Raw genomic sequence first — 14,645 nt, 5'->3', positions numbered from 1 at the left:
AAATTGTCCTAAGTCAAATGGCTAAATAGTGGCCAAATGAAGATGTGACTTTAAATCTGTTTTGCTCCAAAGAGAATACTACTACTCTATTAGGCTTCAGTGCCTCACTAGAAGACCCTTGCAGGTACCTGTTTTTGAACCTTGCATGGTATCAATGAAAGGTTGTTGCCATCAACCCAATGCCAACAGGACTCTCCAATTTGGGTTGCTGCGAAGGGAGAAATGATTCCAGTGACATGGCTCAGTTGACACAGTTTGCAAACCCTGGAAATGCAGTCTTCAGTAGAAACTAAAAATGGGCTCCTGGAAGACTGGGGAGGCTGTCTTATATGTAGAGAAGTTCCGTGTGTCCCTCCCCCCCCCCCAACGCCCCAGACCCCCATTCCTGATTGATCTAATTTCATGTAAATAAGGACTCAAAATTCCCCCTGTTCTGATTGGATGGGGAAAGTCTCAGTCCCATTGGTGAAATACAATTCCAGGAGCTGCTTTTTTTTTTTTTTTTTTAAGAGTTTGTTTGTTTGTTTATTTATAGAGAAGGGAAGGTAGGGAGAAAGAGAGGAAGAGAAAGAAACATTGATGTGAGAGAGTGTGAGAGAGAAACATCCATTGGTTGCCTCTTGCCAGCACCCCCAACCTTGGACCAGACCTGCAAGCTGGGCATGTGCCCTGACCAGAAATTGAATCGGCCACCTTTTGCTTTGTGGGATGCTGAGCCACGCTGGCCAGGGCATCAGGAACTTCATTTATAAGGGTCTGCTCGGATGGCAGGAACACAATGCAGAGAGGCTTGGCAGGTCAGTCTGTGGCTTTTCCCTGAGATAAAAGAGCACGGGAGGCCTCTGTAACGAGTGGCTGCTAGACTCTGGTTATGAATTTGGGCCCAATTAACCAAGAGTCCTTCTTGGCAGGTATATTCTCTCTCAGAGTTGACAGTGGGTACAATTAAGTGAATATACGACCAGGAAGTAAGAGTATTTACTGTTCTGGGGCAGACAGGGGCATATTGAGTATTTTCCTAAATACTCAATATCCTCGACCTCTTATTACCCAGAATGTTGCCCCACTGGTATACTTGATCTTAAACAGTATACGCAATTTCCTAAGTTGCCCACTTCTGAGACCATGATGAACCATGTAAGTTATTCAAATTTTCACATATTAGCTGTTTTTTACTTAGTTTTTTTTTCTTGTCATGACTTGAGGCCATTAAGCAAGTCTAACTCCTAATATGGGTACAAATTCCGTCTCTTTTGGATTTTAGCCGTGTGATCTCAGACAAGTTCCTTAATGTCTCTAAAATGTTTTTCTTTGGTTGTAAATTGGAGATAATTTAGTAAAGGTTAGATGAAAATAAAATCTTTTCAATGCCTAAGATATGGTAATGGCTAAAAACCAGGCTTGTCTTTGTAAGGGATTTATCACATTAGACCGCAGAAGAAGGAGTGAGGTAAGAATGTTCAAGTTCATGGAGAGATTTTGTGAGTTGTGTTGAGGTTAATTTTTTTTTTTTTAATTTAAGGCTCAGGGCTGAGTGGAATTAAATTGCTGGGAGAGAAATTGAAATTAAATGTTAGAATTACCTGAAATGTGTAGATTTCTAAGTTTTATCATACCCAGTTTGAAAAATAAAGCTTTGGTTTCCATATCAGGGTTAAAGTGATTAAATGTAGAATGATTACACAGTTTTTTATAAGTGTTATTGAGACATACAATAAAATTCACCCTTTTCAAGTGTACAGTTAAATGGATTTTAGTATAGTCACAGATTTGTGCGACTATCACCGCTATTAATTTTAGAACATTTTCATCACTCCAGAAGAAACCAGTACCCATAAAGTAACCCATTAAGAAGTCACCATATTTCCCCCACCCTCCCAACTACTAATCTACTTTCTATCTCTATGGATACCTATTCTGGACATTTCATATAAATGGAATTATACAGTATGTGGTCTTCTGTGACTGGCTTCCAATTCACTTAGTGTTTTCAAGGTTCATTCATGTTATAGCGTATATCAGTACTTTATTTCTTTGTATTGCTGAATAATGACTCCACTGTAGTGATGGATTACCACATTTTGGGCTGTTTCCATTTTGGGTATTGTGAATAATGCTGCTAAGGATATTCTTATACAAATTTTTGTGTGGACATAAGTTTTCATTTCTGTTTCATATATAACCTAGGAGTAGAGTTGTTAAGTCATATGATGACTATGTTTAACCTTTTGAGAAACTGCTAGGCAATTTTCCATAGTTGCTGCACCATTTTATGTTCTCACCAACAGTCTATTAAGGATTCCACTTTCACCACATCTTCTTTTGATTATAACCATTGTAGTGGCTGTAAAGTGGTATCTCACTGTAGTTTTGAGTTCCATTTCTCTGATCACCAATGATGAATATTTTTTCATTGTGTGTTGGCCATTTGTATATCTTTGGAGAAATGTCTTTGCAGATCCTTTGCCCATTTTTTAATTATTTGTATTATTGAGTTGTAAGAATTCTTTATATTCTTAATACTAGACTCTTATATAGAGATGCGTTTTGCGTATGTTGTCTCCCATTCTGTGGATTGTCTTTTCACTCTCTTGATAGCATCTTTTGGAGTAGAGGAACTTTTAAATTTGAAGGCAAATTTATATACACTGTCCAGCAGAAGTAATGGCATTAAGTGTGGTTGGTAGGGTACATGAATGTCTCGCACTAGATGCACAGCAAATTGAACATTTCACCTAAAATGTCATATGGTGTGCTTGAGTGTGATACTGTTATGGTACAGAATTACATGATTATGATTTTCTAATGAAATATTTCCAGGTAATAAAGAAGGGGCATTATTTGTGCTGGGCACTGTATTTTTCTTTTGTTGTTTGTGCTTTTGGTATGAAATAATTACAAATTTGAGATCACATAGTAAAATTATGATTTCTAATTTATAGTGATGTTGAACTATAACTCAAATATTTAACTTAGTGTTTGCTTTTTTAAAAAATAAGGAACATCTTAATTTAAAAATTTGTAGAATCTCACAATATTTCTTACTAAGAGGTGTTTGAATTGATTGAGCTTAAATACTCACTTAAAATGCTGGCTTATGGTTCTTTTTTTTGCTGGCTTATTGTTCTTTGAGAACTATTGTTATGGTAGAAATAGATCATTCTTTTTATATCTTTGTACCCTTATCATCCATCTCCTGTGTGTCAGGCACTCTTTGCTACTTCATGTGTTGTTATATTACCTCATTTGACCATTTTAACTACTCAAGGCCAGTGTATTTTGCTCACCTACATATAAAGAAGCTGAAGCATGAAAAGGACAAATAACATTCCCAAGATCTTATAATTAAGAGATGCCAGTGCGTGGATTTGAATGAATATATATTTGTATGTGTACGTGTGTATGTATATATATGTGTATGTGTGTGTGTGTATATATATATAATCTCTCCCATGTTCTTAGCTGTATATTCTATTTTATTCATTCCTCCTTATATCTCCCTGAGAAGGATGTTTGTATCCTTTATAGTCTTATATACTGGGTGCTCAGTACAAGTTTGGATACCATATTTTGTAAAAGTACTTATTTACCAGTGGTTTAATGAGGTAGCATAAGAGCTGTTGTTTATATTTCAGCCAGTGCTATGAACTTAAGGTAGAATCTTTCTTTCTCTTGCATCATTATCTCTAGGAGATGCTGCAATCTAATAGACTTGACCTTTAGAGGCAGGAGATGATTGAGAAAAGCTAGACTATAGTTTCTTCTTTAATAACACTATTCATCTGAGTTCACAAGGCAGAACTGCCACCAGAGTACCAATGGAGTGGAAAGAGCAGTGGTATAAAGGTCAGAAGACAGTTCTTGTCCTTTTGTAGTACCCATCGGTATGACCTTGGACAAATCATTTTCTTTTTCTAAGTTAAGTTTCTTTCTTTGTATAATGAGGGTTTGAAGATGTACAAAGATGTCTGTTTTTAAATTTTCTGAAGTCAAAAGGAGTTTCTGTCTTGCTCACTGCACAGAGTAGAGTTTGGCACAGTGTTATGAGTATTTCTTGAGAGACAATAGAGTGTAATTTGACAGAACTGGATAGATCTCACCTTTTCTAGTTAGTGATTATGTGACTTTGTGCAAATTTCTTAATTTATCTGGATTTCAATTTCCATCTGTAAAATGGGGATAATAAAATTACCTGCTTCTGTAGGGTTTATTGTGAGGAAGAAATAATATATGTTAAATATTTAATACAATACTTGGCACATAATAACACTCAAAGAAGTTTTTATCCCTGAATGCCTTTTTCTTTCATTTTGATTATAGTTGTTTATTTCTTAAAGATGCTTAATTGAAGTGTTTATCTTATTTTGTTAGATAATAACACAGTGTAATTTGTGATAAAGGTTATGGTTTTATCCCCTGAGTATTGCTTAGCTTTTTCTTCCTTCAATAGCCTGTATCTCTAACTCCATTGTCACCAAAGAGATCTGAATAAAAAGGGAGTGTGATGAAATTAATGCATATCAATTGCTTCTACTCGTAAAACAATGAGTTTTGCCATGTTGCTCATGTATTGAAGAATCAACTATATATGTGACAGACAGCATTATGGAAGCCTAAGGAGGGAGATGCTGCTTTTTAAGGGATTTCTAGAAGTGATGTTTAAATCTTCCTAACTGATCCTAGATTAGAAATGGATCAGAAAGTCCATGGGGTCATGGGTAGAAAGGTGTCCATGGTAAATATAGGATACAGGTCCACAATCTCTTAAAACCTTTAGAGTCTGATATATTTGAGAATTTAAATTTTTCAGATTTTATAAAGCTAATTTGGTACATGCATCATATTATTACATAATATCCCCATTGAAATCTGGGCGGTTTCCAGTAATCAGACATTAGCATTTCTATAATGAAATTCAATTTAAGTGGAGTAAATGGAACATAAATAGCTTTATACCTGTTGACATTTACATGTTGCTGTCAAATGAGTTTATTGAAAACCTATGAGAAATATTTTGGTTTTCAAAGGTTTTTGAATTTGGGATTTGCAAATTGGCATTGAAGACCTTACTGGCTCATAAGAATGTCACACAAGTAGAAATCCTTGCTTGATAAATGGTAAATTTAAAGTCAGTGTTAGCTCTCTTTAACAAATACAGTATTTTACATTTTTAATTGCCTCTAAATAAAAAAATACGTATAGAATTTTAAAATTAGAAGTGAATCATTAAAATCTATTATAATAACCTATATCAAGTTTTTATTTATGAGGTACTAGGTTAAATTAAAATGATGTTACCTATTTGTTACTAGAAGACAAGTTAATACTGTTTTGTTTTTCACAGCCAAATCTAGTATCTTTCAACTTTAAATGGAAAAATTATGTGACTGGAAGCCCTTACTTGATTTTATATTTAAGACATTTAATGATACCATGAGATTTCATGCTTGTGTTTTCCTGTGGGGTACATAATGAGGTACATGCTCTGGGGCTTTTTGTTTTCTGGGGGTGTGCTGTGTTTCATTGATCCATAGGGTACCTAGTTTTCATATTTTAATGTTTTAGAAAGCAAATTGAGTTACATATATCGTTGGCCAGATGGCTGTTAGGGTATACTTTTACAGGCAGAACATCAAACCCAGCATCAACATTTGCAGAATAGGTGTCAGTGTCTTAGAAGAAAATCTGAGAGACATTAGTGGAGTGCTCTTTGAACTTCAGGGAACCAAATGGTTGAAAAGCAGTCAGGGCAAAAATAACTAGCCCTACACGCTCCAAAGTCAACTAAGAGCTAATAGCTTTTAGTTCTTTTATGGATTCTTTTATGAAATGCTTCATTACCAGTATTTTTGATACAACTTTTTGTGGGGTAAAATATTAAATCTGATTACCAGTAGAGCAGAATTCCTTCCCCATACCCTGCCTGCCCCTCCCCTCCTTTCCTGCTCCGACTGGTATGGATGCTTGTTTTTAAAAAATCATATTTATAAAAACTTAGAAGCAAAAATCAATCAGTCTGAATCAGGAAGTGATTCATAAGCATTGGACTTTGCGAAGTAGTTTTAGAAACACCTAAGGCAGTTTGTTTTGCTTATGTTTTTCTCTTTATGTGAAAGGTAATTTATTATAAAAATTCCAACTCTAAAAGAATTCTTTCAATAAATGAGTAAAAAGAAGGGGTTAAAAAACAGTCATATTTAATAGTTTTTTCTGTTAAGTGTATAGAATATTGATGTGTCCAAATACATTAAGTAAATATTAGACTAAATACAATATAATTACTGGTAAGTAAATGTGTTAGATTAGATGGTATCTAGTTAGATTAGAATGTATAGTAGATTAAATATCTCAAATTAGAATATTTGGCCACAAGCTGTAAGTATTGCTGTTGCTCTCCTCTAATCCCATTATTCCATTCTTCTTTTTTTTTTTTTTAACTTTTAGTGAATTTATTGGGGTGACATTGGCTAATACCACTCCTTTTTTAACTTTTAGTGCTTTATATAATTTTCCATGAGTCTTATTTTGTTCTGTTTTCATCATCTACATGGGAACCTTTTACTCTAGATGAGAACTGGCAGTGAACAGGCCTATAATCTTAACATAGATCTTGAATTTAAATTTTCTTTCAGAATTTACATTTACTACCTTTCAAGAATGAGATGGGTGGCAGTGTTTTTGTGACACACCAGTGACATACAGAGACATCATGAGAATTCGAGTAAAGAGATGCCTTTTCAGTCCTGGCTGGTGTGGCTCAGTGCATTGAGTGCTGGACTGTGAACCAAAGGGTTGCCAATTCTACTCTCAGTCAGTTTACATGCCTGGGTTGCAGGCCAGGTCCCTGGTAGGGAATGTGTGAGAGGCAACCACACATCGATGTTTCTCTCCCTCTCTTGCTCCCTCCCTTCCCCCTTTCTAAAAATAAATAAATAAAATATCTTAAAGAGAGATGCCCCACTCTCCCTGTGTATGCATGAATGCTAAAGGTGCTGAGCGAATTTACTTACTCAGGGTTGGCTCCTTTATCAGACAGGTGCCCTCCATGGAAATTTGGGGTATGTTATAGCACCACAGTAAGAAATATATTTGACATTTCTACTTGGGCCACATACAAACAAATACTATTGAAAATAAACTTTCACAAAATGATATTTAACAAGTGCTGGTCATAATTCAGTAAATGGGGTTTATAATCCTCTACTGAGTTTCAAGCCATATTTGGAAAAATCTTTCTTTTTCTCTAATATACATATATATGTATATGGATATATACACATACACACTGTATGTGTGTGTTTACCTTTCTCATGAATAATGAGCCATAATGAATGGATAGGAAAACATAAATTTAAATCTCTAGTTAGTTCTTGCTTTACTATCTGGGAAATTCAATATGAAATTATTTTTACTTTATAGGCTGGAGCATTGGATTTGCTGAAGGAACTTAAGAATATTCCCATGACCCTGGAATTATTACAGGTATGTACTACTATGTGTCATAATTTTTTAATAGGTAATTGTCATAAAATACTGAAATGTCTTTAATACCAATGTAAGTTTTTTTGTACTTTCTTGTATATTGTAAGTCATTATTCACTTCACTTTTTTTCAAGATAGTAACAAATCAGTCTAATAAGTTACCATTATAGAACATGTTGTCTACCTCAAGAACAAAACTGAAATCTCCATGATTGACAGTGGAAGTGAAATCTCACTGTGAAAGAGGATGGACTCTTGACTCTGATTTGATCTCCCAAGATTTTACCTTCTTGGTCTGTCTTCGATAGCTCTGCCAGTGTAAAGCTAGCTAGCCTCTCATGAAGATGGCAAGGTGTCGCTCTTCTCCCTTTTTTTTGCACTGTCTGATAGTATACAATCAGATGTCTAGTAGATATTGCATAGATTCATTACTCCACGTTCTTACTCTGATGTTCTGTGATGACTAAAACATAAAAATAAGACTAACAAGTCAGAATTTTAAAAAGGAAAGTAAATAGTAACATGAATCTGACTACTTTCTACTACACATTTATTGTTATCCATAAATGCCACTGGTGATATTTCTATAGCAAATCAGAATTTAGGAAAGAATAATGGGGATGCCAGAACATGGTGGCTAGGAAAAAAATCATGTATTTATTTTTATTAACAGCTAACTGAAATCGAACATTTCTTTCACTTACGAAGCCAGTAAGCCATAGTTGTATGAGTAGTACTAATGACTGTACCCGAAAGAAATCACAGATATTGTATCTTCATATTATAGTTATTGTAGATGTATTGACATCTATTTTTGCTTATTATTATGGTCGTTTTTATATCTTACTCTAGGTCTTATTTAATGTCGTAAATTAAGGAACAAATATATTACTATATTACACTTAAGAAAATATTTTTGTTGCTGTATATTATATAATTGGTTTTATATGTAATCCTATGTATTTTATTTAAACTATTTAAAAACATTCTGAGAAGGGGTCCACAAGCTTTAGATTGCCAAAGGGATTAATGGTGCAAAAATGGTTAAGAACTCTAAATGTAGACTCGAGAAAGGAAATAAGCAATTACGACATCATGCCTTCTCAGTTTAGTTATCCTGTACAAGGATCAATAGCTTCTCTGGCAAATTAACTCTGGAAATAACCTTGTCTTTGAGATAGTACCTTACTATTCAGGTGTGGCCTTATCCTAGCAGGCCTATGTAGGGACAGCCACATCGAAAACAACATATTTATTCCAAGTATTTATTTAAGAGAAATGTGTAGCATTATGGAGGGTATGGAGGTTGGGTGGAGCTATCATTTATAATCATGTTTGATTTTTTTTTTTTATTTGCTTCATCCCTGGGAAAGTCTATATATTTATGTAACAAATATTTGAGTTTTTATTAGGGTTAGGAATTGTGTTGGGGTGATAAATAAAATATGGCCTTTCCCCCTCATTGACCTTAGTCTCACAGAGGAAAACTGTCATGTAAACAAACAAAAAGATATAGTTGCCCAGATAGATGTCTATGTAGAATTCATTTGTCAGAGGTAGGGCAGGCAGAAATATAAAGTTTACTTCTTAATCTGATGACTTAATCTGGGAGGCTTAGAATATCTTTCATGTATATAGGTGATAAGGTGGAAAGTGAGTTTCAAAATATTAATAGGTTTTCCCTAAGCAGGTAGGACTAGGGAAGGTATTATCCTAGCAGAGAAAATAGTATGTGGAAGTAGTGTGGCATATTAAGATAAAGTAAGGGCAAGTTTGTTACAAGGTTGACTTCACAGGTAGGTTGGCATAGCTCTGCCGAAAGGCCATGGAGCAGGGAAGTACATGACTGGATTTGCATGGTGGAGGAAAAAGGAGACTAGAAACAGGAACACTTGTTGACTAATGCAGTTACTTGGGAGCAGTGATGAAGTTTTGAACTAAAGTAGTAGCAATAGAAATTGAGAGAAGGGGAACTTGCTAATGATGAACAGCCAGTAAGAACTGGTAGCTGATGGGATGGGGGTGAAAAAGGAGGAATTTAGGATGACTGAAATTTTTGCTGTGGTGACTGGTTAGGTGGTGCCATTTAGCAGTAGAGACAAATCCAAGAAAGATTATCTGGTAGGGTTGGATGAGAGGGGTGTAAAGATGCAGGGGGGCAGGTGACAAGATAAAGGGTAAATTTGGATCCATTGGGTTTTAAGATGCCTGTGGAAAAAAGTAGATGCAGATGTCTGATAGGTAGTTGGACTTACCCTCTGCAGCAGTATAGAACTTCCTGCAGTGATGGAAGTATTCTGTACGTGTGTTGTCTGATATGGTAGCTGCTGACTACATGAGGCGATTGAGCACTTAAAATGTCACCGAAGAATTGAATTTTAAATTTTATTTAATTTTAAAGAATTTTAACAAATTAGAATTTGAATTAAAAGCAGTAAGTGTAAAGGCTCTAGAATGTAGGAGATAGGACACATTTAGAAACTATTTGGGAGGCAGTACCATAGGGGTGGTTTAGAACCTCCAGGATGGGTAAACAGTGTTAGGATGTAACAGACTGGTTAAATAAAGTAAGAACTGATAATCTATTGGAGTTTACAATTAGATTATAGGAAACTTTTAGCAGAATGGTAGAGTGGAAAGCTAATTGGTATGGGTTGAAGGTGAGGAAGTAAACAAGAAGACAAATACTATAATAGACTGGGCTAGTTTTTTAAGTTTTTACGTATAGTAGAATCATTCATACAGTAATTCATGTGTACTTGCTGTGTGCTAGGTATTTTTCTACATGCTGAATGTAGTGATGAATAAGACAAACTCCCTGCCCTCACGGAACTTAGTGAAAGGATAGTAAACATAGGTGTATATGTCTTCTTTTTTAATAGTTTAATGAAGATAAATTCAATAATGTACAACTCACTCATTTAAAGTATTCACCTCACTAGTTTTTAGTATATTCAGAAAAATACACTACTATTACCACAGTCAGAATATCTTCATCAGCTCAAAAAGAAACTCCTTACCTTTTAGCTGTCATTCCCCATTTCTCTCCGTTTGCCTCTCCTCCCTCTGCCCAAGGCAACCACTAATCAGTCTACTTTTTGTCTCTATAGATTTGCCTATACTGGAGAGTTCATGTAAATAAAATCATGCAGTATGTGACCTTTTGTGTCTCCATTCTTTTACTTAGTATAATCTTTTCATGGTTCATCCATGTTGTAACATGTATCAATACTCCAGTTCTTTTTATGACTGAATAATAAATCTTCCATTGTATGGATATATCATATACCACATTTTGTTTATCCACTCATCAGTTGATGGACATTTGGGTTGTTTTCACTTTTTTTGGCTGTTATGGACTCATGTTGCTATGCGCATTCACATATGCGCAAAAACATATGTTCAATTTGTGTGTGAACATAAGTTTTTTGTTTCTCTTGAGTAGATACCTAAAAAGAATTGAAATGCTGAGTCATGGTAAATTTATGTTGAACATTTTGAGGACCTGCCAGGCTGTTTTCCCCAAGTAGCTGTATCATTTTATATGCCTAACAGCAAGTAAATGAGGATTCCAGTTTATCCACATTCTTGTCAACACTTGTTATTATCTGTCTTTGATTATAGCCATCCTAATCGGTGTGAAGTAATATCATTTGGGTGTTGATTTCCATTTGCCTAATGACTAATGATGTTCAACATCTTTTTATGTGCTTGTTATGCATTTGTATATCTTCTTTAGAGAAATGTCTGTTTGGATCCTTTGCCTATTTCTTACGTTGGGCAATTTGTTTTTTTATTATTGAGCTGTAGTAGTTCATTATGTGGTCTAAATATGAGTCCCTTATCAGCTACAGGACTTGCAAATATCTCCCATTCACTGGATTATCTTTACTTTCTTAGTGGTGTTCTTTGAAGTAAAAAGGTTTAAAATTTTGTTGTCTAATTGATGTTGTTGTTTGTGTTTTAGGTGTCATATCTAAGAAACCATTACCTAGTTCAAAATTATGAATTTATTCCCACATTTTCTTCTAAGAGTCTTATAGTTTTAGCTCTTATACCTAGGTCTGTGATTCATTTTGAGTTCATTTTTAAGTGTGGTATAAAGAAGAGGTTTAATTTCCATTCTTTACGTCTGGGTATCTAGTTGCTCCATCTTTTAGTGTTCTTTTCTCCAATGAGTTGGCCTAACATCCTTGTTGAAAATTAAATGACCAAAGACTTAGGGTTTTATTTCTGGATTCTTTTTTTAAAATTTTATTTAAGAGAGAGAGAAGAAAACATCCATTTGTTGCTCCACTTATTATGCATTCATTGGTTGATTCTAATATCAGCTCTGACCAGAAGGTGGAACCCGCAACCTTGGTGTATTGGGGTGATGCTCTAACTGACTGAGCTACCTGGCCAGGACTATTTCTGGATTCTTAAATGTATTCCATTAATCTTCATATCTCTTTATATAGGACCACATTGTCTTCATTACTATTGCTTTGTAGTAAGTTTTGACATTGGAAATTATGAGTCTTCTAACTTCATTCTTTTTGTTGTTGGTTTTTTTTTTAATATGAGTAGGAGGGTGACTTTATTCAAAGACTATGTAAAAATAGAGGCTGCAGAAAACAGGGATTTGGATTGGCAAACTTGTTGCCCCCTTCTGCCAGTCTCTTTCTTCTTCCTTAACTGCCCAGAAGCAATGGGGTGGGGAGGCAAGCCCCCCACCCCTTACCTTGCTCCATGGCACTCCACCCGCCAACTAGAAACAAGAGTCTTATGATGAGGTTTCAAGGAAAATAATTGTGTTTCCTGTCTTTGTTTCCTCCATCCTAATGTGCTCTTCAGACACACACTTGTCTTGGGACCCAGGCTTAGTTGAAATTCAGCCTACGTCATGTCCTTTTTATGGGATACTCCTGACTGTATCTGCTTAAAGATTGTAGAGGCCATGGTTGTTCTTACTCAGGGTAGCCAAGGTGTGGGAGAGTGACTGATCTTTGACTCTGGAAATCTCTTGAACTTTATGTAAGGCCAGGCCCAAGTGGGCATATTGGAAAAGACTTGTGGAACCGTGTTGGGGTTAGAAGCAGGGGGCATCCGTTTCCACGATGATTCTTTCCAACCAGATGTGTTTGAAAGCTTCCCAGGCCTTAGCAGAGGAGTAAGTCAGGACTGCCATGAAGCCCATAGACATGTGAAGATGCTTTAACAGGGGCTTGATGACCAGGTGGCTGCTGGTGAAGCAATGCCTATGGTTCTTGTAGTTTGAGGGCACAAACTTTGTTTGTGACACTTTGCAGATCTTTGTCAGCTTCTCAGCAGTGGATTACCAAGAGCTTCTTTAGAGACATGGGCCAGCTGCAGCTGTCTCTCAAATACCTTGTGTTGTTCTGAGACAGGTGTGGTACTCTTATAAGAGTAATCCAAGCCCATTTCCCCATATGCCACAGCTTTTGGATGCCTTAAGGCTTGTAAAGGGTTTCTTTCTTGAATCCCAATGTAGTAATGTGTAAAATGAGGGTATTAGCCAAACTCCCCCCTCCCCAACCAGATCCTCTTTCAACAGCTCCTCTCATAGGCAACCTGTCAGTGTTCTGGATCACAGAAGTCAGAGATAGGGCCCTGAAATTCCTTAGGGAAGGAGATTAAATATTTCTGAACTTGCTAAAAGGTCCCTTTGAAAGACAACTTGGAATAGGGCATGTGCAAGTGACAATGGCTATAGATGAAAACTTCCTCTAAGCTTGCCTCCCTGTGGCTCCTTGGCAAGGAGCTAGATGCATGTCCTTCACAGGAACTGGGTGGTGTCTCCTTGTGGACTCTTTTCTCTTTCATCTCCTTTTCTTCTAAGCTTCTGGAGAAATGAAATGAGTGATAATTTTGGGATCTGCCTTCCTCTTTTGCATCCAGATCTCTGGAGGTATTTTGGAAGCTCACTGTAGAGTTGAGGGAATAATCACGCAGGAGGCCTTGGCTGCTCCTCCCAGCCTGCAGTGTGTTATTGCTGCTTCCATAGCATTCTGACTGTAGTTCCAAAGTGCTTCAAGATTTTCTTAAGGCTTTGGTTCAGTTTTGAAGCCCAGAACATGCTTCCACAATTACCAAAGTCTTCAGTTTGGGCAGTGCTACTATTTTGGAGATGTGGAAGTGCTTCAAAAGACTACAGGTTGCTTTAAAGCAGTAGTGTCCAACTTTTTGGTGATTCTGGGCCACACTGGAGGAAGAGTTGTCTTGGGCCACACATTAAATACATCGTAATATGTAATCATAAAAAAATCATAATGTTTTAAGTAAATTTATGATTTTGTGTTGGGCTGCATTCACAACCATCCTAGGGCAGCATGCAGCCTGCAGGCCCCAGTTGGACACCCCTGCTTTAAAGTCTACCCATGGTGAAAAGGATCAGTGCCTTCAGGTCAAGATGACAGCACAGGTAAATACGGCTTGCTTTCTTGCACAACCACATCAAAATTACAACGAAAATATAGAAAAACCATCACTTAGAACCATCAGAAATCGAGTTGAATGAAGTCTGACAACTACAAAATTAAAGAAACCACATCCATCCTGGTCAGAGGGGTGGAGACATGGAACGGGCTGGTCCCACATCCACGTGTACTGGACAGAAAATTCAGGAAGGATATCTCAGGAGCGAGGAGTCCCAGCTCCACACCAGGCCCCCTAGCCCAGGGTTCCATTGTTAGGAAGATAAGTCCCTATAACTTCTGGCTGTAAAAACCAGTGGTGATTGAGTTGGTAGAAGAAACTGCTGGAGTCACAAGCAGTTCCTCTTAAAAACCCACCCACGAACTTAGACTCATTCCATCTGAGATCCAGCAACAGTGTAGCAGCTTGAAAGGCACCAGTGGCATGCAGGGCAAAACAGAAGTATCTAACATCAAGATGAGAGCTAGGGGACAGCTTTTTCCCAGACAGAAAGGTGGGCAGAAGCCATTGTCCCTTTTCTGAACCCTACCCCAACTGAACCCTACCCCAACAGAGCTGCAGAACCGGTGGCTGCCATTTCTGAGTATCCATCAACCTGGCTAACGCTGTTTGCCCCACCCTGGAGATTCCCTGAGACTCTCTCCCACCCAAGCTGCTTTTCCATATGAATGACTGATCTGGACTCATGTTTCACAACTTTCCAAATTCTCTCAAACATGCAGCAG

General features: G+C 36.7%; 1 protein-coding gene and 1 pseudogene across 2 annotated transcripts in view; one reads left to right on the top strand and one right to left on the bottom strand.

The window, feature by feature from the left end:
* TCEA1 (transcription elongation factor A1) overlaps positions 1–14,645 on the top strand; it is a 49,491-nt gene that overhangs the window by 2,540 nt on the left and 32,306 nt on the right. For both annotated transcript variants that reach the window (XM_045186081.3, XM_024578259.3), the window contains exon 2: positions 7,420–7,482. In XM_045186081.3, coding sequence (XP_045042016.1) covers positions 7,420–7,482 — 63 coding nt within the window. The remainder of the gene's footprint in view (positions 1–7,419; positions 7,483–14,645) is intronic.
* LOC139441108 (putative deoxyribonuclease TATDN2 pseudogene) lies at positions 11,810–13,515 on the bottom strand (annotated as a pseudogene).

The sequence above is a fragment of the Desmodus rotundus genome, chromosome 8 (genome assembly GCF_022682495.2).
Source record: "Desmodus rotundus isolate HL8 chromosome 8, HLdesRot8A.1, whole genome shotgun sequence".
Lineage (NCBI taxonomy): Eukaryota > Metazoa > Chordata > Mammalia > Chiroptera > Phyllostomidae > Desmodus > Desmodus rotundus.
Note: the sequence above shows the minus strand (reverse complement) of the source record. Positions and strands in the feature narration are given on the sequence as shown.